This window comes from Oratosquilla oratoria, chromosome 37, assembly GCF_046742065.1.
Source record: "Oratosquilla oratoria isolate Oo_2021 chromosome 37, ASM4674206v1, whole genome shotgun sequence".
In the NCBI taxonomy this organism is placed as follows: Eukaryota; Metazoa; Arthropoda; class Malacostraca; order Stomatopoda; family Squillidae; genus Oratosquilla; species Oratosquilla oratoria.
The window spans coordinates 4459084-4486323 of record NC_134813.1 but is presented as its reverse complement, the minus strand read 5'-3'; the positions used below and the strand labels follow the sequence as shown (position 1 = coordinate 4486323).

Sequence of the window (27240 nt, the reverse complement as noted above, 5' to 3'; positions counted from 1 at the left end):
CTTCCTCCAGTCGCTCTCCCTTAATGCTCAATTCCAGTCTACTGCCAATTTCACCCCTTGTACATCTCATCACCTTACTTTTACCCACATTTATCTTTAGCTTTCTTCTATCACATACTCTCCCAAACTCTGCCACCAACTTCCTCAATCCCTCCTCCGATCCTGCCACAAGCGCAGTGTCGTCCGCAAACAACAGCTGGCTCACCTCCCATTTTTCTCAATTTTCTTTAACCATCTCCAATCCCTGACCCACTACCCTTGCATTTACCTCTTGCACCACCCCATCCATGTATAAGTTGAACAGCCAGGGCGACATAACGCATCCTTGACGAAGTCCCACCTTTACCTCAAACCACTCACTCTCTCCATTTCCAATCCTGACACAAGCTCTACTATTCTCATAAAAACTCTTGACAGCTCCCAGAAGCTTTCCTCCTATCCCGTATATCTGCATAACCTCCCACAGTGCCTTCCTGTCCACCCTATCATAAGCCTTTTCCAGATCCATAAAAGCCAAAAAAACATCCTTCCTCTTTCCTATAGCTTTCTCACATATATGTCTTACCACAAAGATCTGATCTACACAACCTCTACCCGTCCTAAATCCACACTGTTCCTCACCAATTACTCCTGTTACTCTCCTAATCCTCTCAACCAAGATCCTCCCATAAGCCTTCCCAACTACACTCAACAAGCTAATCCCTCTGAAACTACTACATTCACACTTGTCCCCTTTTCCCTTGTAAAGAGGAACTATACAGGCACTCCTCCAGTCCTCCGGCACTCTACCCTCTCTCCAACAAACATTAAATAACCTCACCAACCAGTCCATTATCACTGTACCTCCTTTTTTCAGACATTCCGCATGGCATCCATCGAGACCAGGTGCCTTACCTGCTTTCATCATCTTAACAACTGCCTTCACCTCATCCTTCCTTATTTCTCCTCCATTCTCCTCATTCATCACTCTCATTTTCTTCGCACTTCCCACTGCAGCAATCTTTCCTTCCCTATCCTCCTTCACATTTAGCAACTCCCTAAAATATTCTGCCCATCTTCCCCTTACTGCCTTCTCTTCCATTATCATCTCTCCATCTGCACCTTTTACCTTTTCTTCTCTACTTGATTCGCCTCCTCTTCCTCTCTTAATTTCTTTCCAAAACATCTTTTTATTATTTTCAAAATTTTCTGTCAAATTCTTACCCCATTTCACATCTGCTCTCCTCTTTGCAACCTTTACCTTTTGCTTTACTTCTCTTTTCTTTTCTTTGTACCTCTCATATGACTCCCTCGTCCTATTTTGTAACCAATCTGTGAAAGCTCGCTTCTTCTCTTCTACAACCTTTTTTGTTTCCTCATCCCACCATTCACTACCCTTTCTTCTATTTCCCCCTGTCCTTCTTGTTCCACACACCATCCTTGCACACTTTATGACTCCCTCCTTGAACCATCCCCATTCCTCCTCCACACCCAGCTCTACTCTACCCTTTACTCCCTCCCACTCCTCCTTCAGTTTCTTTCCGTACTCCTTCTCCTTTTCCTTTTTATTCAAAGAGTTCACTCTAAGAACCTCCCTACCGTTTGTCCCTTTCCTCTTCCTCCATCTATCCTCCACTTTCAACTTACCTTCCACCAAAAAATGATCTGATATTCCCCCACCCTCTCCCCTTAGCACATGTACATCCTTAACTCTTCCTATCATAATCCTATTTACCACTACATAATCCATTAACGCTCTATCTACCACCCTTCCCTCCACCACCCTCTCCCATGTGTACTTATGCTTGACTTTCTTCTGAAACATTGTATTTGCTATCATCAACTCTCTTTCTAGACACATTTCCACCATCAACTCTCCACTACGATTCTTTCCTGGAACTCCACATTTCCCAACCACTCCATTGATTGACCATTTCCCACCCTAGCATTAAGGTCTCCCAGTACAATCACATCGACATTTCTTCCCAAATCCTCTATGCACTCATTTAGATCTATCCAAAAGGCCTCCCTTTCTTCTACACTCTTCTCACTGCCAGGCCCATATGCACTTACAAAGACCCACATCTCCTTCCCCAGTTTCACCTTCATCCACATTATCCTTGAGGAAACCTCCTTCCACTCCACTACCCATTTGCCTATCTCTTCACTTACTAGAATAGCCACCCCTTCCCTCCCTTGCTCTCTCTTCACTCCTGATAACCTCCCACTTACACTCCCAAACTTACACTCACCCTTCCCTTTCAACTTAGTTTCACTCAAAGCCAACACATCCATCTTTCTTTTCACAAACATACTACCTATCTCTTCCCTTTTACTCTCATCTGTACCACATCCACGCACATTAAAAGACCCAAACCTTAGGATGCTGGTCCGAGGCTTTCCAGCCCCTCTTATGCCTTCTTTTTTCTTTTAGGAATTTCCCCTGTGGGGCTACAAGGAGAAGGATGCCTAGTCCCAATCCCCGTCCCTTTCTTTTCACCTCTTACGATCCAAGTGGGAATACTTGGTGGCAGTATTCTTTTCCCCTACCACAGGGAATTCCCCCATCACAGAAAAGGAATACTCAGAGAAATGGTACAGGACATCAACAAGGGGTTGGAGGACAGCATAACGGAGGGACAGTCGTAGTATAAAAGTGTCATCATTTCTCTATGAACAGAGTTTTCCTCTATCATAGACAAAATTATGTGTGGCTCTGGTTCGTAGGGGCACCCCATATAGACCCTAAAGTATCAACTGCATGCTACTTTGCCACAATAACAAGCAGCCAATACCCCAGTACAAGCTTTACTTCGGCCAAAATTTTCTCTTTAATTGCACTTGCCAGGAGTTGTATAAGTTCATTTTGGATCCTTTTTCCCAGTCTCTTTGTTTTTAATTCTACGTAAATGTTCATTCATGACTGGATCAAATAAAGCTAGAAATTCAACCAACTTTAAAAAATTTCCATTGTTGGGACTGTAGAGGCTCTCATTTGTTCCTCTAAATGCTAAGTTCTGTACAGCAAGAACCCTAGACAACGCAATCAAACATTCCAAAAAATTTTGCCAGTACTTTTCTTCCTACTTCAAACTCTGCTGTTCAATATGATAAATGGTTTTTCCTTGTTTCAATCGTAGTTCAAGTTCACGCCAGGTTTGATAGTTGTCAATATGTTCCGTGCTTCTTTCATGAACAGAAAGAATTGCTGTGGTATTCTGCCAATCACTAGAACCTTTTTTATGCAGAGAAACGTTAGGCTTGGAGGAAAATAATTTACAGCAAAAACAAAACATAATATCTTTCGAAGTTGAATAAACCAACCAGTCACGGCATACTTCCTCACCATTACTCAATCTTCTTTTGTAATGTATGGGGGAAAATCTTCTGTTCTTAGAATCCTTGGGGAAGTTGTATGAAGAAATGTGCTGTGGTCCATGTTGTACAAGCAGTTGTCGCAAAACATTATTGCATGTGTCAGGCCAAGTTGCTGGATCTCCATAATTCACATCACTAATTCCAATGTCAGATACAGCAGCAGGTTCAATACCATCAGCTTTTTCTCCAACAGAAGTCTGTGCAACATCTACTTTACAGTCTGTGTTTGAAGTTGCAGTGGGTTCAATATTGGTACTACCTGCTGATTTACTACCATTTTTGCTTGTTTTTTCTCTACTTAGATACTTAAAAAAAGAGTCCTCTTGTTTTGCTACTGCCTTTGCTTGTTCTGCTTTGCATTTGCGATTTTGCGCCCCTGAGGGCTGCTTTCTATTACTCATCTGAAAAGCAGAAATTGGGAGGAGTATTATTGTTAATTCCTATTAGACAAATCTTAATAAATATCAATTAATGCATTCCATTGGAGTATATACCATATAGACAGTTTAGATATATTCCTCTTTAGGGTTTATTCCTTTTCATATAAGGGTTAAACACACTAGGCCTAGTTCACCACCACAACCAAATATATTCATGTTAACCCCTTCCATACGGTGCCGCACACGTAGGCGTCATGAGGAGCAAGTGGATTCGCGACGCTGCCATATCGGCGTCTTGATTATATTTATTGTAGTCGCCCCTGTGTTTTTACATTCTCCCAAATGCGCCCTTAATCCCATTCTCTGTGGTTTTCAAAATTCGCGGGTGAAAGAGAGAACGATCGATATAAGCGGCGACTATATTTTATGATGCGAATATTATTTCGTTACGTCGTACGGCTGGCATTGGCTGCTGCCCCGCGAGATTTAATACCCGTAATGAAGTGGTTAATAGTAATATACATAATTAGTCACTTTTTATTATGTTTGGTAAATTTATAGTTTCTTCCCAGTCTCGGAAACTTTGATTGAAATATATTTTTTCTGGTAGATTTTAGTGTGCTATGAACGAATATGACTGTCGTTTCTGGGGGAAATGGCTATTTATTTTATTATTTTATTTTTTGTTTCATTTCTTTTTTAATCACCTGGTGTTCACAAACGTAAAGGCCACTAACCTAACCTAACCTCAGCTAAAGGTAATTAGCCTAACTATACCTGACCTGACCTAATCTAACCTAATCTAACCTAACCCAACCTAACCTAACCTGACCCAAGATTTTCAGTAAGTGCTAGTGATGTTAAACGTGATTTTTCCCCATTAAGTATAGAGAAGAAAATGCTTCGAATAATGATGATTATCCGATGGTATATGTGAAAATTACCGTTGTTGAAACGAGGAAGGAACTATAATAATACCTTATGTTTTTCCAAGTATTTCAAATTATATATAGTCTAGCCTAATATCAAATTTTCACACATTGATATTTCCAAACATTTTTATGGTCGGTTTCCAACCTCACATTCCAACCTCAATTTGAATCTCCCCTCTACCTTTGGATTCACTCTATAACATATCAATATGGGTAAGTATTGTAATGAAACATAATGCAATACAATCACGCTTTATTCACCGACGTGGAACACTATATAAGAACTTTAAAAAATAACATCGAAGATCTAAACAATCCAATTTTCTTACTTCATAAACACAGCCGTTGCGTTGGCGGGAGTTGAATGCTGGCGACTGGCATGTGTTCGGTGTTCCTGTAGGATATCAGCTGTGTTAGTGGGGAGTGGTGGCGCGATATTTGAAACAGTGTTGCTACCAGAGCATTCGATCGGTGTTTTCTCTCTGTCGGGGTTACCTTATCTCACCCTGTCCCTACTGAATTGAAAAATAAGAAAAATAGGGGAAATTTGGCAAAACGCTTCTGCAAATTAACCAATTAGTTACTGGTCTGACGCCTGACGGTTGATAATTAAACCATGCTTATTAAAGTACCGAAATAGGAATTACTGCTTGATGCCCCTCTCAGCCTGATGCCCTAGGCGACCGCCTAGATTCGCCTAATGGTAGGGCCGGCCCTGACAACACATAATGGAAGACTGCATTATACACAATCATGCACGCAAACAACACAACGTACACTCTATAAAGGATTTGTGGGAAAACCCAGTTTCGGCTGTGGCATTCCTTGGGGAGACGGGACTGCTCGGACAGACAGTCTAGGGAACGACACCAACAACAACAACCACCCTCCCTCTTATCTTTGCTCCTTCTGGATGACAAGTCATCTCTGCATCTTATCCATTGCCCTGGATCAGAACCAGGGTTGCAAGACACAGCACATCCACAGGAAGGCCGTTTCATTAAATGGGTGAGACCCCCTTTATGTCCCCTCATGCAGAAAAAGAGAAGACAGGGAGAAATCCCCTCCGGCTGTGTCAACTTATTTTTTCACACATACTCCCTCATCCCCCATCCCCCACCCACTCCCCCTCATGCATCACAGCATCATCCATACACAACTCCCTTTCCACCCCCGTTCTCCTCCTCATCTCCTTGTTTCTAACTCTATCCAGACTATTAACCCCTATCATACTTCACCCATGATGAAGGAAATAAAAATAACACAGAGGGAAATAGGAGACCAAATAAAAAGCCTAGATGTCAGAAAGTCACAAAGACCAGATACATACATACATATACATATACCAAGGCCTTTTCCCCTTACAAGGGAGGTAGCCAAAAAGAAAAAAGCATAAAATAATTCCCACCCATTCCATCCTTAAATACACTCCACTCCCCTCCACCCTCCCTCCCACTACAAGGCCACTTCATTAAATCAGCGACCCCCCCTCTCTGTCCCCCGATGCATAAAAGGAGAAGACGGGGAGAAATCCCTTCGGGCTGCATCAAATTTTGCTCGCACATACTACCTCCCCCCCCAACCCCCCACCCATTCCACCTTATGCATCACATCATCCATATACAACCATTCTCCATTCACCCCTGTCTTCTGTCCTCTCCTGCCCTCTCCTGCCCTTCCTCAACAGACATTCCCCTCTTTCCCAAAGCCCCCATCACCCCATCCATCCATCTCATCCTAGGACATCCCCTCATGTTCAGTCCCTCCACATCTGCCTTCCACACCTCTTTTACTAGTCTTTCTTCACTCATTCTTCCCATGTGTCCAAACCATCCTAATAGTCTTTCATCAACCCTATCTCCCAACTCCCTCCTCCATCCCTGTTCTCCTCCTCACCTCCTCATTTCTCACTCTATCTAGCCCAGTAACCCCTATCATACTTCTGTGACACCTCATCTCAAACACATTCAAACTCCTTCTCTCTTCCTCTCTTATGTTCCATGTTTCTGCCCCATACAGTGCTGTTGGCACAATCACTCCTTCATACAGTCTCCTCTTCGCATCCATTCCCAAATGTCTATTCCTCATTACACTTTTTAATCCACCAAGGCAGGACCAGATGAAATTGCAAATTGGATATTGAAAGAGTGTATAGACAAGCTGACAGATAAACTACACAAGATAATAGACTTTTCATTAAAAGAGGGAAAGGTACCGCAAGATTTGAAAGATGCAAACATAGTACTAATATACAAAGGAGGAAACAGGGAAGATCCTACAAACTTTAGACAGGTGTCCCTCACAAGTACAGTAGCAAAAATATGCAAAAAGATTATCAGGAACAGATGGACCAAACACTTGGAAGAAAATAAACACTTGGAAGAAAATAAAATGATAAACCCCAAACAATTTGGTTAAAGTGGAAGATCGTCCACCACAAATCTAATCTGCTTTTACTCGAGACTAATTGAGATAATTCAAGAAAGAGATGGATGGGCAGACTGCGCCTTCCTTGATCTGCAAAAAGCTTTTGACAAGATACCTCACGAAAAATTGATAAGTAAAATTGAAAAAATAGGAATTCAAGGTAAACTATTGGAATGGGTGAAGGACTTCTTAACTGGGAGAAAAATGAGTGATACCTAGAGACAAAAGTTTGAAATGAGAAGATGTAGAAAGTGGCATCCCACAAGGCTCTGTTTTAGCTCCTTTAATGTTTCCCATATACATAAATGATATGGACAAAGGAGTAAATTGTTACATAATTTTTTTTGCCGACGATGCCAAATTACTCAAGAGAGTGAAAGCAGAAGAAGATTGCAGATCGCTACAAGATGACCTGGATAAAGTATGGGAATGGAGCCAGAAATACGAGATGAACTTCAACATCAAGAAATGTAGCATAGTGGAATTTGGAAGAGGCAATAAACAGAGTTTTGGGAAAATATACAATTGGAAACAAAGAAGTAAAGAAAGTAAACTCAGAGAGGGACCTAGGAGTAATCATCTCAAGTGACTTGACACCTGACAGACATGTAAATAAACTATTCGGAGAGACTTACGACTTATTAAGATCAATGAAAGTGGCCTTCGACTACATGGATGAAGAGATGGTTAAGAAAAGGATTACTATATTGATAATACCGAAACTAGAATATGCTATATCAATGTGGGCACCAAGCACAAAGAAAAACACAAAGAAATTAGAAAGAATCCAAAGATGGCACCCACACTATCAAATTTGACATATGAACAAAGATTGGAGAAATTAAAGCTGTCAACATTGGAGCAGAGAAGGGAAAGAGGTGACCTGTTGACCATCTTCAGAATTATGAAAGGGATGGAAGTTCTCGATAGAGATAACCTATTGAAATGGGACAAGAGAGAAACAAGAGGACATGATAAAAAGCTAAAGAAGGACAGTTACAGAAGGGAACTGAAAAAGAACAGTTTCCCGCACAGAGTGATCGATGTCTGGAACAAACTAAACAGTGAATGCCAGAACTATACACGAGTTCAAGAATAAATTGGATGTGGAGAGATACGAAAACGGGTCACAACGAGCATAGCTCCTGTCCTGTAAAATACAACTAGGTAAATACATTCAAACACTCTTCCTCTCTTATGCTGCTGTCGGCAGAATCACTCATATTTCTCATTACTCTTTCTAATCCTCAAAGGATTACAAAGGCAGAGCATGCCGACAGGAGACCTTTTGGTCCATATCTAGGTTAGATGCGAAAAAAAATCATAATAATAAATAAATTAATAAATAAAAACTATAATAATGTAAATGATAAATAAAATACATAAATAAATGCATAGGTATAGTTAGATAATAAACAAACAGGTAAATAGTAAATAATAATAAATTGACATATAACTAATAGTAAATGAGAATCAAGCAAATAATGGTAAACAGACAAATGATAACAAAACAAATAATATGAAATAAATGACAATCATTACAGCATCTTGCTTAGGTGTTTATCTAAATGATTCTTAAAGCTTCGAACTGAACTACATTGCACCGCCTCTGCAGGATGTGTATTCCATTCATTAACTACATGGTTGGTGAAGTTGTTTCTACCCATTTCCCAATTAAATCTATTTCCTGACAGTTTGAGACCATCGTTTCTTGTCTGATTCTCATTCAGTGTGAAAATTTTGTCACTTTTGATGTTGTCATTTCCCTTTAGAATTTTAAAAACCTTTATCAAGTCACCTCTGAGTCTACACTTTTTTAGGGAAAACAGATTCATGTTTTAGTCGATTTTCGTATGATTTATTTTTTATATTTGGAATCAGTTTTGTGGCTCACTGTTGTACTTTTTCCAATCTGTCAATGTCTTTAATGAGATTCGGTGACCATACGGAAACAGCATATTCCAAATGTAGACGAACTAACAATTTATATAGCTTGTTAATTAGTGATGGACTTTTGAAGTCAAAACATCGCGCAATCAGTCCTAGAATCTTATTTGGTTTCTCAGAGGCTGAAATACACTGCTGTTGCTGACTTGTGTTGATAAGTCACAACATATGTTTGAAGAAAAGGTAGCAATACGTGGCTTGAGGATTGAGCAGCGTGGAGGCGAATGTCAAACAGCGGAGCCTTTCTGTGTTTTATTTGTGTAGAGAATTTCCTTATATACATGGGCTCGCGGCAAGGTTGCCGACGAGGTAATTTACAGACACAGACGCTGTTTACCAGCGAGAAAAGGATATTTCCAAGGTTTAATCTATATACAAGTGAGGAAAGGGGATGGTACAAGTTTGTGATAATTTACAATGTGTCTGTGTTTGGACAGGAGGAAATAACCTTAATGAAACTATATATTCCTTTGTGGCAATTCCAAGGTTGTCAGGCGACAGGATTGGTGCACAGCTGTCAGTTGCTTGAGAGGTCACGACCCAGGATAACAATGGCCTTGACCGCTGCTGCCTGACCCTTTTTGTCTTAGTTAGATAAGAGTACCACTTGACTCCTATATGCAGCGAGATGCATATGTGCAGTGCCGAATGATGTGTAGAGGTGGTAGATGAGATAGATAGATTTTGGTAGATAGGCTACGCTGTCTAGTAGTTCAACATGGCTCGGTATACACTACCAGTGTCCGTTCTCATGACACATTCTGTGGTTGGAATTCCATATAGGCTTGGTGTACGAACTGTAAGGAGATAGAAAAAAAAGAGGGGTGTGCCTAGGTGAAGGTGTTGACCTTCTCTGAGTGGCAATGGTGATCTGCACAGACAGAAAGGAGATACTTGGTTATGGCATGATATAGCTGAAAATGAGTGGTATATATTGGTTTGAAACTAGATGCCTGAATTTTGGGGCCAAGAGAGAGACAATTCTATTTCTGAGGCTATAACAGGGTGTAGGGATCAGTGGAGTGGTAGAGTTTTTTTTGTCTAGTGTCTCATTAGTGTCTGGTGGTTGTGCAAGAGGGGGAGAAGGTGTATTCTCCATGTCGAGACCTAGTGGTTCATCTGGGAGTGCAATGGCATGCCTGTACATGTTCATGAGCGTAAGGAGATCTGTTTGTGCTTCTGGGAAATCTATGTTGTTATGTGATCTGCTTGGATAGGTTCCTGCGTGCTCTGTTCTCCGGTGTTGATAGTGCATATGTGTTGTATGTTGTCTTACTCAATTACATGTACTGGTGTGGGATAAATGGTAAAATCACAAATATTTGTGCCTTTGTTAAGGTGAAGAGGTGCATTTGTGTTGTTTGCCACTAAGATTGATGTATGTGCTTTGATGTGTTTGATATGGTGGATAAGAGAGAAACACCAGGTACGCGGCAAGTGTCCGCGATGCAGAGAACATCGGAGTTGGGAGCTTTGAAGACACGAACTTTGAGCTTTGTGTACTCACAGGGATATAGTGTTTTGTCACTGGTTACGACTGCATAAGATTTTGTGAGAGTGATCTATGAGACGGTTGTGTATTCTACTGAGAGCTCAGGGATGTCTGTGGAGACATTGTGTTTCTTTTGTTTGCGAGCCGATTTTGACCTATGCGCTGACAGTTTGCACCTGTTCCATTTGTGTGGTGAAGTACCCGGGTGAGTGGAGGAAGTGGGTGTGTCTGGTGCAAGTGTCACTTGTGCATTGTCTTTGATGTTTGTTTCACCTGTTGTTGCATGCTGTTTCTCGGCCATGTGAATGTTTTTGACATACATGTTTGATGTTTGTGCATGCGTGTCGGCTGTGTTCGGAGCAGGTATGAAGTGGTTATGGTAGACAATACCGTGTTGAGCAGGGTAGATGGTTATGTGATTGTCTTGCATCCATGTCAATCCTATAAGAATGTCTGCAGGAAATACTACTTCAGCTACGCATACTGTCGTGGTAATGGGAGGGCAGTTTGCATGCAGAGAGATGTCTAGATCAATCTTGCCAATGATGGGGAAGGGAACTCCATCGACGTTATTTAACGATATATCTGTAGGTTCTAGAATTGTTTCCCTATGGTGTCTGAACCTAAATTGGTTGAAGGCAACTTTTGACATGACATTTATGGGAGAGCCTGTGTCCAGAAAGAGTACTTGTGGAAGGTTGTTGACAGTGGCTTGAAATGTCATAGTAGATGGGGATGGTCGAGAGGCTGTCATCGTGAGAACCGGTAAGGGCCCCCCCCCCTTACCGGTTCTCACGATGACAGCCTCTCGACTGGGTCTCGTAAGGTCGTGTGTGTGAGTCACCGTGAGACGATAGTCATACCGTGTTTTGTTTGTTTGTGTTTCCACTAGTCGGGTGTTGGTGGGACACGTATGAAGTGTAGTTTTGAGATTTAAGAACGTGACATTCGTTTGTGTCATGAAAAGCTGGGCCGTGGTATTGGCAGTAGTTAGTTGGTTGTCTGTAATAACACCTGCTTTTGCTATGTCCCGGTTTGCTGCAGATAGTGCAAAAGAAAGGTGTTCTTGAGTGTGATCGCTGTCGTGATTGTGTGCATGACATCTGTCTACCTCTAGTGTGGTTTGCTTGTGAGATCTTTGCTACTGTGCATGTGTGGGTGAGGGGGATTCATTGTTGTTGGATCTGTGTTTTTGCCATGTGTCTGAAAATTTCATAGAGAAGTCTACAAGTGTTGTGTCTGGATCGATAGGTATGTTGGCTATTTTCATCAGTGTTTCTGGGTGAAGGTGCAATATCAGTCTAAGGTAACCAAAGAAGGAGAGTACGTGATCTAAGCTGTGTTATTTTTAACCCAAGAGGAAGATATGAGTGCAGCTCTGAGTTTCTCCTTGAAATCGCTTGCGATTTTAACTGCTCGTTCCTTGGAGAGGTAAGGGGCTGTGTTAACCTTCGTAACAAGTGTGTATATGGGAGAGAGAGAGCCTAATTGTTCATATGGTGCAAATGATTTCCTGAACTGATTAACGAATTGTTCATATGTCTGTATCTGCTTGAAAGCGTCTGACTGTACTATGTCACTGGCAAGGGTGTCGTTGAAATCAACGTGAGATTTGAGAACCGCTATCTTTGTCTAGTCGTCCTTAACCTCTGTATGCTGTATTTCAGAATTTATGTCATCTAACAGACTGTGAAGGGGGATGTTGGTCCCATCAAGCTTTGGAAGAGTGTTGTCATGCTTAATGAGTATTAGTAAATTTGTAGCAGAGCATTGTATTTCTGGTTGTTGGATTGTTGAATTTGTGTTATGGGTGAGTGTGGACTCTGTGTTATTTTCATTGGGGGTTGCCATCTTGGAGCGTGTATTGTACGAATGTGAGATTTTGGGTTGTGAATTGGTCATGCACACTTTTGTACTTAAAAATGAAAAAAAATCAATTGAAAAAATAAGGCTTGAAAAAGATGAAAACAATCAGATAAATGCCTTCACTTTGGAACTCACTTGCGCTACTGACAGAGCTATGCCTAGCCCAAAAATTCAAACATCTACTTACAGACCGATGGGTATGATGCAATGGTGAAGTGGTCTCGAGAGGTGGTTGTTGAATAGATCAATGGAATTGGTGCGATTGTGCAGATCTGGAAATATTGAGAGAATAAGTATAGGAAAAAATGGGGATAGGGGTGAGTAGTTCGTTTGTGGAATTTGCAATTGCTCAAAAGTGTTGACCCGAATTTGCAGACGTGAAGAAACGATACTTCCGTTTGAGAAAGGTTGATCGATGAACTTGACGGCATCCTAATTGTGAGCTTCTGTCCGATGTGCTGGCGGGCTCACAGCAAGGTAAATGGGTGGAGCGGTGTTTGTGTTTGCCTCCGGCTGCTGTTATCAGATAAGTGTTCTTTGGATCCCACCGCTGTGCCACCAAATATTTTGCCGACTTGTGTCAATAAGTCACAACATATGTTTGAAGAAAAGGTAGCAATACGTGGCTTGAGGATTGAGTGGCGTGGAGACGAATGTCAAACAGCGGAGCCTTTCTGCATTTTATTTGTGTAGAGAATTTCCTTATATACATGGGCTCGCAGCAAGGTTGCCGACGAGGTAATTTACAGACATAGATGCTGTTTACCAATGAGAAAAGGATATTTACAAGGTTTAATCAATATACAAGTGAGGAAGGGTGATGGTACAAGTTTGTGATAATTTACAATGTGTCCACATTTGGACAGGAGGAAATAACCTTAATGAAACTATATATTCCTTTGTGGCAATTCCATGGTTGTCAGGTGACAGAGTTGGTGCACAGCTGTCGGTTGCTTGAGAGGTCATGACCTAGGATAACAATGGCCTTGACCGCTGCAGCCTGACCCTTTTCGTCTTAGTCAAATCAGAGTACCACTTGACTCCTATATGCAGCGAGATGCATATGTGCAGTGCCGAATGATGTGTAGAGGTGGTAGATGAGATAGGTAGATTTTGGTAGATAGGTTACACTGTCTAGGAGTAGTTCAACTCTGCTTGGATGATTTGAGATCGTTACTGATAATTAATTACACCGAGATCTTTTTCACTATTCACTTTTGTTAACGAATTTCCAAATAACTTGTAATCGTACTTACTATTATTTTTACCTTTGTGCATTACCTTGCATTTACTTGTGTTAAATTTCATTAGCCATTTTTTCAGACCATTGCTGTAATTTATCTAAATCTTCTTGAATATCTAATTGGTTTAAGTAATCATTTGCCATTCCACACAGTTTTGTATCATTAGCAAATTTGGAAACAGTAGATTTTAGTCCCTGGTCTATATCATTTATATATACTATGAATAGAAGTGGCCCAAGAACGGAACCCTGAGGAACTCCACTTGTAACATTTTTCCATCTAGAAGTTTTCCCATTTAAAACAACTCTCTGTTTTCAATCATTCAACCAATTACTAGTCCAACTTAATGGGCTACCACTTATTCCATGTGAAGCTAATTTAGTAAGTAGTCTTTCGTGGGGGATGGCATCAAAAGCTTTTGCAAAGTCTAGATATATTAAATCTATATTGTTTCTTTTGTAATAATTTGGGATAACTGTGTTGTAGAATTTGAGTAAGTCATGCAAGAACGTTTCCGTCTGAAACCATTCTGGCTATCATTTATCAAACGGTTACTTTCTAAATGATGTTCAATAGCATCTCTGTTGATAGGTCCCATCATTTTTCCTATGATTGAAGTCTATAGGCCTATAGTTATTTGGTTTCTTTTTGTCACCTTTTTTGAATATGGGAGTAATGTTAGCTAGCTTCCATTCTCTTGGGACATCTCCAGATATGATGGATTTCTTGAAAATACTTTCTAATGGAACAACAATCTCATTTTTCATTTCCATTAAGATTCTTGGATGCCAGCCATCAGGCCCTGGTGTTTTATTAACTGAGTTTATCTATACACCATTTAATTTTTTTCTTTTGTTATATTTACCGTAGTAAGTTTACCCTAGACTTTTCACAGGTTTCAGTTTGGAGTTCATTTTGAGGCGTTTTGTTTATGAATACCCAGCTAAAATAATTGTTTAAAATATTACATACATACATATACCAAAGTCTTTTTCCCCCTTACACAGGGGGTAGCCAAAAAGAAAAAGGCATAGAAACCACTCCCACCCATTTCATTTCCCATATACACTCACTATCCGAGTTACGACCTAGATCGGTTCCGACCAACCGGTCGTAAGTCGAAACAGTCATAACTCGGACTGTATACATTCGAGGTGTATACTCAAGGACAGAGCAGAGTGTAAATCCAGCTCAAATGTTTCGTTTGTGGTCTCATTGTAGAACATTCTCAGTGTATGCAAAATATCCAATATTCTCTTATTGTTATACTAAATAATAAATTAATAATAATAAATTAATAGGATAGGGTAAAGAAAGAAAATATATTACACAGGATTCTTATTAGAGACCAAAAATACAAATTAACACAAAGATACAAAATATAAAAAATAGAAAATATGCATGTAAAAAACAAAAAAATTAAAATCCACCTTTTGGTTGCACGTCATCTACACTTTCTTCATGCATACGGTTGAGGAAAAGATCAGGCAGTAGGTCTGGCGAGGCACCATGGGGGATCCGTTGGTATCCGCTGGTCGAGGCATAATTAATAAAAAGAGGTTGAAGTAATAAAGGCTTAATAACATTTAAAATAATTCCCTCAAATGTACATGAAAACAAGTACAAGATTCGCTTCTATGCACTGGGCTCAATCGTCGCCTCCCATGCGAAAACGTTTAGTCTCTCTTCGTAAGAAAAGAACGATAATCATAGCGTAACATTATTTCATCAAATAAATATTTTATGCATGGAATAGTACAGTGAGATATATTGTCTTATTGAATATAAGATATTATACTTTAGAACTCCAGGAATACCATAGACTTGGGTTAAAGCTATCTATGTTCGTACACTACAGCTTTCGACTTTCGACCAATAGAGAACTCGAACCAGAATGAAAAGTACGAATGCAGGACTAGTGTAAACCGACTCTCTGTCTTTGCTTTTGGGGAAGCGTATATCACCGATCTGGCAAAACTGACCTTTCTGACCATTCCCACCTGCCCTGATTATCGGTGGGAACTGGGAATTGAAATATGGTATAATATCAATTCCAGTAAAATTATGGTATATGGTAGACATCGTATGGTAGATGGTAGACACACACTAAATTATGGTAGAAATACCATAATTATGGCAGACAGCACAACCTTGGTGAGATGCTGTGCTGTGCCGCCGTAACTGTCGTACGGGATGCTGGACGCCACGTGCAAATGTACAGTAAACCAGTAAACTCATAATACAACCACTCCTCGTTTAACGACGACAATTGGGACCAGCGCGCCGTCGTTAACCGAATTGGTCGTTAAGCGAAAGTGTATACATATACGTACATGTACTGTATGTACAATGTCCAGCAATACATGTATCTTTATTTTCATGTATTTTCCCTCTTTTATACAGTACATTAAAGCTTTATTTACTGTTTATTTACGGTGGTTAGGTTCCTGAAATTACCGTATATGACCAAATCTGCGTATGCTGACATTCCATATTGAATACCGGGGTATTTTTTTAGTTTCGACCATGGGCGCAATATAGCAATAGAAAATTAATGATTAATTTTGTAAATTAAAATGTATCAACATAATATGCAATTTTGTGGGCGGAAATGAAAGTAAAAAATACCATGCTACCGACTTCGTTCATTAGCATAGGATTGGGACGCCATCTTGTCGTCTGCCAACGTCTCTCACGACGACGACAACGAGGACGAGCCGTATGACATTTAATTTGCAGGTAATGATTTATCAAACACAGGTCAGGTTAGTTTAGTTTAGTTTAGACGAATTTATCATCCTTTTATTTCTTCGACATCGGCATCTATCATAACAAACATGGTGTACCATTCGTCCGACATGACTTCGTTACTTATGAAATTTGTTTTAGCACCCTTTTTTTTTATTTCCGCTCACAAAATTGCATATTACTTTGATACATTATAATTTACAAAATTAATAATTAATTTTCTATTGCTATATTGCGCCCATGGTCGAAACTAAAAATTTACCACTACCGGCATATACTGTACCCCAGGTAGTTTTTGCAGCTTGCAGGATGGTAATGTAGACCTAAGCTTCAGAACACTTTACCTCACAGCTAATATCCACCGTACAAGTTCAATTATAACATCATACAAATTTGCCTCAGCCAACTTAATTATCGTACACAACGTCGTAACTTCGGGAGATTTACGTTAAATGTCTGTCATAAAGCCTGTCGTAACTCTGCGTCGTCGCTAACCGAGTAGGTCGTTAAACGAGGAGTACCTGTATTATGACGCAACATTGCACGTCTGGCAGTTAATGCTGCCAGACGTGCCATGTGGCCCGTATTGAAGGGGTTAATAGGTTGAAGGTTTTTCTGACTATTTTGTTGATATGTTTATCCTGTGTCATGTCTTTGCTGATTATTACTCCAAGGTCTCTTTCTGAGTTCACTTTTTTTATTTCTTCTTCACCAATTTTATGATATTTTGATATTATGTTTTTACTTTTTCCAACCTCCATTATACTACATTTCTTGATATTGAAGTTCACTTCCCACTTTTGAGTCCATTTCCATATTTTGTCCAGGTCTGGTTGTAATGACTCACAGTCCTCCTCTGTTCTTACTTTCTTTAGTATTTTTGCATTATGTGCAAAGAACTTCATATAACACTCAACTCCTTCATCCATGTCATTTATATATATGGCAAACATGATTGGAGCCAGCACCTACCCCTGTGGGACGCCACTTATCATTTCTTCCCACTTCGAGTATTTGTCTCTAATTACTACCCTCATCCTTCTCCCAGTTGGGAAGTCCTCCATCCATTCTAATAATTTACCTCCAATGCCACCTATTGATTCTATTTTTCTTATTAATTTCTTGTGTGGTACCTTATCAAGTGCTTTTTGTAGGTCTAGATAGGAACAGTCTGCCTGTCCATCCCTCTCTTGTATTATTTTTATTAGTCTCGAATAGAAGCAGATCAGGTTTGTTGTACATGATCTTGTCTAAATCCAAATTGATTTTGGTTCGATATAGTTTTTTCTTCCAGGTGTTTAACCCATCCACTTTTGATAATTTTTTCACATATTTTTGCTACTGTGCTTGTTAGGGAGACCGGTCTGTAGTGGGTTGGATTTTCCTTGTTTCCTCCTTTATATATTGGTACAATATTTGCATTTTTCCAGTCTTATGGTGCCTTTCCTTCTTTGAGTGAGCATTTTGCAATTCCATCTGGACCATGCTGATTTCCTTCTTTGTTACAGTTATTTCCTTCATTTGGGGGGATTCCTGTCTCTCTATTCCCTCAAAGTTAGGTGAGTTCTCAATTGTGAATACCATTTTGAAATGATTGCTCATAATTTCTGCCATTTCTTGTCCTTCTGTATGTTCATAACTTCCTTGGCGCAGCTTTTCTTTTTCTTGTTTGTTTTTTAGTTTACCATTCACATATCTGTAAAATAGTTTAGGTTGTTCCTTGCATTTTTGTATTATTTCTTTTTCATAGTTTCTCTTTTCTTTGCATATTTTTACATAATTGTTTCTTTGATGTATGTTTGCCATTTGCTTGTTTTTTTTTCTTTCTTTTTTCCATCTTTTCCAGGCTTTGTCACTTTTACCCTTAGCTTCACTATATTTTTTGTTGTACCAGTTCTTTATGTATACTCTTGCTTTTGTTGTGGTACATATTTGTTCACTCCCTCATTATAGATTTCTTTTAATATATTCCATTTCTCTTCCATCCATGTTTATTCCTTTAGTAATTTTTCCCAGTTTGCATTATTAAAGAATTTTGCTCTTTTAGTTTGAGCTCTATTAGTACATGGTCACTCTTTCTTTTTGGTGTTTTGTAATCTATTCTGTCAAAAATTTCAGGTTCTGACATAAGTATTAAATCCAGTCTCGATGGTTCCTCATTGTTTCTGTATCTGGTATTTTCCTTTATCCACTGAGTCATTGAGTACTCAATAGTCATATTGAGTAGCATGCTGCCCCATATGTCTTCTCCACCCTTTACTGTCATTTCTTCCCAACATGTTTCTTTTGAGTTAAAATCACCCTTCAGTATATATATCAGTCAGTTCATATTTAGTATCTTCCAACAATTTGGAATGATCATGTTCTGTTCAGGACTGTGTTTTGGGGGGTACATACACTACTACAAATTTTCTACTTTTCATACCTGTGCCCTTTGTGTCAGTGACACCCTCATCCTTTGTATTAATGATGCATCATAGAACATGACACCTTTGCTTGCTCATCCCACCACTCACTACCCTTCCTTCTATTTCCTTCCATCCTCCTTGTTCCACACACCATCTTTGCACACCTTGTGACTCCTTCCTTGAACCATCCCCATTCCTCTTCCATTCCTAGTTCTACTGTATCATTCACTCCCACTCCTCTCTCAGCTTCTTCCTCACATTTAACAACTCCCTAAAATACTCTGCCCATCTTTTGCTGTCTCTTCCATTATCATCCCCCCTTCCGCACCTTTCACCTTTTCTTCTCTACTTGATTTGGCTCCTCTTGCTCTCTTAATTTTCTTCCAACACATCTTTTATTACTTTCAAAATTTTATGTCATACTCTTACCCCATATCACATCAGCTCTCCTCTTTGACTCTCATATGATTCTTTTGTTGCCCTTTTTTGTGAATGCTCATTTCTTTCCTTCTACAACTTCCTTTGCCTCATCATCCCACCACTCACAACCCTTCCTTCTATTTCCTCCAGTTCTCCTTGTTCCACACATCATCATTGCACACCTTGTGACTCCCTCCTTGAAACATCCCCATTCCTCCACTCCTAGTTCTACTATATCCTTCACTCCCTCCCACTTGTCTCTCAGCTTCTTCATGTACTCCTTTTCTTTCTCATTTAAGCAGTTTACTCTAAGCGTCTACCTACCTTCTGTCTTTTTCTTTCTCCATCTATTCTCCATTCTCAACTTATCTTCCACCAAAAAATTATTTGATGTTCCCCCACTCTCCCCTTAGAACATGTGCATCCAAAACTCTTCCTACTCTTCTCCTGGTTACCACTGTATAGTCCATTAACACCCTATCTACCACCCTTCCATCCACCACCCTCTCCCATGTGTACTTATCCTTGACTTTCTACCTAAACACTGTATCAACTCACTAGACACATCACCACCATCATCTCTCTACTACAATTTTTTCCTGGAACTCCACACTTCCCAACCACTCCACCTATTGGTTCTTCTCCTACCCTAGTGTTGAGATTTCCCAATATCACTACATTGACATTTCTCCCTAAACCCTCTATGCACTCGTTTAAGTCTATCCAAAAAGCCTACCTTTCTTCTACACTCTTCTCACTACCAGGCCCATATGCACCTACAAAAACAGAAATCTTCCTTCCCAGTTTCACCTTCATTCACATCAACCTTGAAGAAACCTTCCACTCCTTCCACTCTTCCTCATCCTCTCTTCACTCCTGACACCCTCCCACTTCCTTAGCACTAACCAGAAATATGCACAAATATAAAGTTCAGAAATTCTTTATTTTTACTGCAGGTCCAGAATTTGGGATGTATTGTGTCAATCATCTGCTATTGCCACTCATGCAAGGCTGGTTACGCAGAACATCCAGCACAGAAATCTCCTGGGATTTCTCTAGCTCATTCAAGCAACATGCTGGATTTACCACTGATTTAGTGGTTGGATATATATCCAAGATGTCTGACACAGGTCAGTTTGTTGTCACAGTTTTATCATCAGAATGGATGACATATGGGGAGTATATTTTCAAGAATATTTTTTTGGATTTGATGTTCATGTTTAAACACCACAGCTGATAAGATATTTATTGTGTTTATTGCTTGAAATTGAACCAAAAATGTATTCTTAGATTAATAACTATTGTTTATTTGTAAAATGTGCTCTTTGCTTATGATCTCATCTTTTTACTAGTAGCTTGACAGCAGGTACACATGAATGTACTACACTTTGTGCATCATATGTGATAGTGACTTTTTTTTAACAAATAGTAAATTTCAAACTGCAACTATTTTTATGTTTATGTGCAGGAACCTTGGAGACGAGTAGCAGTGGTCGATTAATGTTACAGCAGAGTATTCTTGTTCTTATTGAATGTATCACACACTCCAACGAAACAATTTCAAGACTTGGGTGTTCCTGCATCAGGTAACTTGCTCTGTTTTCATGTCCCCTTTCTTTAGATTTTACAGGAACAAAATATAAGTCAATCAGTGCATAGCCATCACTCCTGTAGGAGATTCATGGTCTGAAGGAATCTAGCCCATCACTGAGTTAACATTTAGATCACTCAGAGAAAAGAATTTGTATTATTGTTTGAAATGGGTGAGTGTTGGGCAGTGCAAGATATGTTCTCTGTCTTTATGTATCTAATGGTATCCAAAAGGTGCTGAGATGGGAGGGATGTTCATTGGGTTTTAATTGTTTGAAGTGAATGCATGCTTGGCCTCTTTATAATATACAGGAATGAAGTGACACTTGTGGTATCATATCTCGTTTCTAATCTACAATCTATTATACTTAACTTTAAATTCACTTCTGGTTTTTTGAATATACCAAAGGGTCTTTTCCCCCTAACAAGGGGGATATGGACAAGTCAAAGCATACTTTTTGCCCTGACTATATGTGGAAAAAAAAATGTTAGTGTTTTCTTTGTTTCAACAGGCATCTAGTATCAAGTTGTGGTAAAAAACTGCCACCGTCTTATTGGGATATTGTTGTGTCTGGACTGCACCGCAGCTGCCAGGTGTCCCTCTACCCTTTGTACCAGTTGATGCGCCTGTTCACTCCAGATTCTCCCAACTTCTATGGGGACGTTGGTCAAGTCAAAGTTGCTGCACGACGAGATTGTACTGGTAGAGATAGTGATCGTCTCAAGCAACTCTCCCATCAGGTCAGAAAGTCATCCCATTTTGTAGACCATTTCTTTAAACTTCCAGACAGAGCTTGCTGTGTTTCTTTTCCATAACAACCAATTAATGTTTATTCTCTTGAAACCAGTGCATTTCTTGGTGCACTTAAGATAACTGATCAACTCTGGTTGACCTTATTGCATAATACCTTTCCTTTCCTTCCTTAGGTTTTCTTGTTGGATACTCAGCGCAGTGATGTAACTGGTCCTCCAGATAATCCTGACTCAGAGGATAGGTCATTCATCTTTCTGCTTTACCCAAATGGTCCACCAGATGATGGATCCACAACCTGTGAATCATTAGTTAGAGTTCCTTTCAGGTCATTGGTTGTAGGTTTGCTAGCCCATCAGATTCTACTGCAAACATTGGGTACAGTTCTGCTTCAGGGTTCAGTCCACATCATACCTAGGTAAAGTACCTTATGTCCTTATATTTCCTCTTTGATGAGGGAGGGTTTCCAATGTACACCCTTGCATTCTTTTATCTATTTATCTCTATCCTTCACTCCCTCCCACTCCTCTTTCAGCTTCTTGTACTCCTCCTTTTCTTTCTCATTTAAGCAGTTCACTTTAAGCACCTCCCTACCTTCTGTCCTTTTCCTTTTATTCCATCTATCCTCCACTCTCAACTTACCTTCCACCAAAAAATTATCTGATATTCTCCCACTCTCTCCCCGTAGAACATTTACATCCTTAATTCTTCTTACTATTCTCCTGGTTACCACTGTATAGTCCATTAACTCTCTGTCCACCACTCTCTCCCATGTGTACTTATGATTGACTTTCTTCCTAAACACTGTATTTGCTATCATCAACTCTCTAGACACACCACCATCAACTCTCCACTACGATTTTTTCCTGGAACTCCACACTTCCCAACCACTCCGTCTTTTGGTTCATTTCCTACCCTAGCATTAAGGTCTCCCAATACCACTACATTGATATTTCTCCCTAAACCCTCTATGCACTCATTTGAATCTATCCAAAAAGCCTCCATTTCCTCTACACTCTTCTCACTACCAGGCCCATATGCACTTACAAAAACCCACATCTCCCTTCCCAGTTTCACCTTCATCCACATTAACCTTGGAGAAACCTCCTTCCACTCCACCACACCTTTACCTATCTCTTCACTTACAAGTATAGCCACCCCTTCTCTCCCTCATCCTCTCTTCACTCCTGAGATCCTCCCAACTACACTCCCAATTCAAACTTGCCCCTCCCACCACTCTCTCCCATGTGTACTTATGCTTGACTTTCTTCCTAAACACTGTATTTGCTATCATCAACTCTCTAGACACACCACCATCAACTCTCTACTATGATTTTTTCCTGGAACTCCACACTTCAAAACCACTCCATCTTTTGGTTCATTTCCTACCCTAGCATTAAGGTATCCCAATACCACTACATTGACATTTCTCCCTAAACCCTCTATGCACTCATTTAAATCTATCCAAAAAGCCTCCATTTCCTCTACACTCTTCTCACTACCAGGCCCATATGCACTTACAAAAACCCACATCTCCCTTCCCAGTTTCACCTTCATCCACATTAACCTTGGAGAAACCTCCTTCCACTCCACCACACCTTTACCTATCTCTTCACTTACTAGTATAGCCACCCCCTCTCTCCCTCATCCTCTCTTCACTCCTGAGATCCTCCCAACTGCACTCCAAAACTCAAACTCATCCCTCCTTTTCAACTTGGTTTCACTCAATGCCAACACATCCACCTTTCTTCTCACAAATATACTGCCTATTTCTTCCCTTTTACTCTCATCTGTACTACATCCATGCACATTAAAAAACCCAAACCTTAGGGTACTGGTTAAAAGACTCCTTCCAAACCCTCATGTGTCTTTACTTTTTTTTTTAAGAATGCCCCCCTTTAGGGCAACATGTATGTATAAAATACAGGAAAACTACAATGCTTTAAGTACACCATTATAATATGCATGTACAGTAGACAATGATAAGTGTACAATGCTACAATTATGTATATATAAAATACAGGAAAAGTACAATGCTATAAGTACACCATTACAATAGAGGTGAATGGAGAATGGTTATGTATGGACGATGCTGTGATGCATGAAAAGGGAGTATGTGTGAAAAATGAATTGATGCAGCCCGAAGAGATTTCGCCCTGTCTTCTCCATTTTTGCATGAGGGGACACTGATTTAATGAAGCAGCCATGCTGTAGATGTGCTGTGTCTTGCGACACTGCTTCTGACCCAGGGCAGTGGGCGAGATGCAGGGATGACCTGTCATCCAGGAGGAGCCAAGATAAGAGGGAAGGAGGGGGGTGGATGGGAGTGGAGTATGTGGGGATTGAATGGGCAGTAGTGGGTTTTATGCCTTTGTTTTTGGCTACCTCCCTTGCAAAGGGGGAGGAAAGCCTTTGGTATATATATGGAAAGAATAAGTGAAGAAAGATAAGTAAAATAGTGTGAAAGGCAGAGATGGAAGGAGTGAACATGAGGGAGTAACCTAGGATGAGATGGATGGATGGGTTAAAAGGGGTATTAGGAAAGAGGGGAATGTCTGTTGAGGTAGGATGGGAGAGGATAAGGGTGAATGGAGAAGGATTGTGTATAGATGATGCTGTGATGCATGAGGGGGAATTGGTGGGGGATGGGGGATGAGGGAGTATGTGTGAGAAATAAATTGACACAACCCAAAGGGATTTCTCCCTGTCTTTTCCTTTTCTGCATGAGGGGATGGAGAGGGGGGTTGCTGATTTAATGAAGTGACCTTGCTGTGGATGTGCTGTGTCTTGTGACACTGCATCTGACCCAGTGCAGTGGGCAAGATGCAGGGATGACCAATCATCCAGGAGGTGCCAAGAGGGAGGGAAGAGGGCAGATGGGAGTGGAGTATGTTGGGGATGGAATGGGTGGGAGTGATTTTTATGCATTTGTTTTTTTGGCTACCTCCCTTGTAAGGGGGAGAAAGCCTTTGGTATATATATAGGTATGTTTATATGTATTTATTTATTTAAAGGTAAGACAGTAAATTACAAATGTGCCATTCATTTATATTCCCATATTTGTAATTTATGCATGCCTATTAACATAAGGGGAGATACTGACTTTTAATGTTGTCTTGCAGTCTTGCCAATGTTCTGCTGCAGGGGATGGATTTCACCTGTGAAGAGAGTAAGGATGGTCATGTGGCTGAGTGCAGAGGGAAGCTTCCAGGATTGATGCCAAACATGACACACACTCAAATTCATACCTTATTGGACAGCCTCCATGTCTCCTATAAGGCAGCAGTTGAATTTGATAGTAGGCCTGGTCTTAAGTTTCTTATCCAGAAGGTGGCACAAGCTGAGAGAGCTGCCAACCTTTATAAACAAGCAGGGGCAAGTTGGACATTGCGGATGGTAACCTTGTTTGATCTGACACTGGCTCAGGTTACAAATGGTCTTGATCTTGAGGGAGTTAAGAATGTTCTTGATCAAGATGTGAAGACCAAGAACACAGTCAGAAGAGATCCACAAGATGGCCAGACTCTGGATGCTGGTGCCTATGAAAATCATGATATTGTTACTAACACTGTAGAGAAAAAGGAAAGACCAACACAGTTGTTCCAAAAAGAAACATCAGAGTATATACAGATGCTCAAGGATTCTTTCAGTGAACTCTGTGAGCGTTATCTGGATCTCATCATAGATAAGGATGGCCATTATTCTGCAATGGACAAGATTAGTGACCAACCATTATTCTTCCTCACTGTTCAACCAGATGAGTTTCCGACAGCACACAGGAAGAGTTTAGCCCAGTGGTCTGAGAGTGTAGAAGCTTTCAATAAAAGGTTTGAAAAGAAAATGAAAGATAAAGAGAATGAAAATGAAGAAATTCCAGCAGAAGATGGGGAGGCTTCTACTAAACCTGAAGAACCTCAAGACTATGCAGTTGAAGAAAAATCTGAAACCTCTGAGAGGCGACCTTTCACCTTTGCAGATCTTGCACGAGAATACAGCACTGACTCAGATGATTCTGAAGTTCCTGAATTTGCTGAAGGTGGTGATTCTGGTGTTGCTAGTCTTGCAGGTAAGGGGAACTAACTGAAGAAACTTTTCATTAACCCATTGAGGAGTAATGTTTTCTCCTGACTGAATAAGATAGGCTTTGCTGTGAAAAAGATGTGTCTCATTGCATTGCTTTTGACCCAAACTGTATAGTATGGAACAAGCTGATCCTTCATCTTCAAAGTGCTAAGTTGGGAGTGGTGGTTGACAGGATCTTGTTTGTTTCTGATAAGGGTTTGTGTATTGACTTAGACACTTTTAAAGGTGAAAAGGCCTTAGGTATGTGCAGTATATAAATGTGATGAATCTCAAAATAAGATTGTCAAGATAATCTGTCTCACTTGTAGGGGTCTTTCAACTGAATGACATTGGCTGGCACTAGCCAGAATGAAGTTCTTGAGTGCCACAGCATTCCTTAAAGAGTTAATTGTTTATAATAAGTGTTTACAAGGTGTTACCCTTCTTTCCTTTCATTTATAAAATTTTTCTCACTTGCCCTCTTTGACACAGGTTATGATCATAGTGTGTACAAAGTAGCCACCGAGAAGGATATTGCATCAATGATTACAGATTATCGTCGAAGAAAGAATCATCACTCCCTTCCTTCCATGCATAGAGAAAAGAGAGTCAATCCATTTTTAGAGAAGAAGAGCATAGTTAAGCCTTTAGAAGATGTTCCGCCAGATATTGAAGAACAGCGTAGTGCCAGCATACTAAAGGTAAGAATTCTTATCAGGATGCTCATTGGCTGAGTGGGTTAAGCATTGCTCAAGGACTACTATTACACAGGACGTGTGCACCCAGATCCCTGGGTCCTCTAGCGGAGGCCATTGCTTTCTTTGTAACCTGACATTTTATATTGGACAAACATATCAAAACTAGAAACCTAACATTGTATATAGGACAAATATATCAACTATTGACTTATTCAATGCAGTATAATTTAATATAAACTTTTATAGTGAAATAAGAAACTATTTTTAAGGCACTGTTATGCTTTGAAATGCCAATTTTAGCCGGACTTAACAGGTATTATTGTATGAGGTTAGTGGACACCAGGGTTGGCAATTTTTTTTATCTTTTCAAAAAATATAAAAAATGGATTTTTTTTATTTACCGTATTTTTTGGACCATAAGGCGCACCCGTAATTTGCTATTCCCCGTCCTTACATAAGGCGCACCTGACCATAAGGCTCAGCTGGTCTCGTCATCGGATAATCATGCTTATGTGAGTGCATTCAGAACTGATAATTTTCATTGTCGAATGAGAAAAATCGTTTGGGATTTAGCAAAATTACAAAAATAAATGATATATTCTTTTATTTTGGTCAGTGAAATCAGACCACCTCCATGGATGGTCTGCCCTACCAATACTCCTAAAAAACAACATAAACACGTTACGGGAATTGTAGGGAATAAAACCAGCATTAGCAGTTTTATTCCCGGAATTCTCTATTCACTGAAAAACACAAGATTACAAATGAAGGTAAATTTTTAGTTTCGACCATGGGCGCAATATAGCAATAGAAAATTAATTATTAATTTTGTAAATTGTAATGTATCAACGTAATATGCAATTTTGTGAGCAGAAATAAAAAACAAAAAAAGTTACTAAAACAGATTTCGTAAGTAAC

The 27240-nt window shown here is 39.9% G+C and overlaps 1 protein-coding gene across 6 annotated transcripts in view; it reads left to right on the top strand.

Annotated features, from left to right (window-relative positions):
- LOC143019507 (brefeldin A-inhibited guanine nucleotide-exchange protein 3) overlaps positions 1 to 27240 on the top strand; it is a 659822-nt gene that overhangs the window by 480755 nt on the left and 151827 nt on the right. For all 6 annotated transcript variants that reach the window (XM_076175183.1, XM_076175181.1, XM_076175182.1 and 3 more), the window contains exons 30-35: positions 20178 to 20351; positions 20690 to 20807; positions 21324 to 21552; positions 21739 to 21980; positions 24685 to 25628; positions 26117 to 26325. In XM_076175183.1, coding sequence (XP_076031298.1) covers positions 20178 to 20351; positions 20690 to 20807; positions 21324 to 21552; positions 21739 to 21980; positions 24685 to 25628; positions 26117 to 26325 — 1916 coding nt within the window. The remainder of the gene's footprint in view (positions 1 to 20177; positions 20352 to 20689; positions 20808 to 21323; positions 21553 to 21738; positions 21981 to 24684; positions 25629 to 26116; positions 26326 to 27240) is intronic.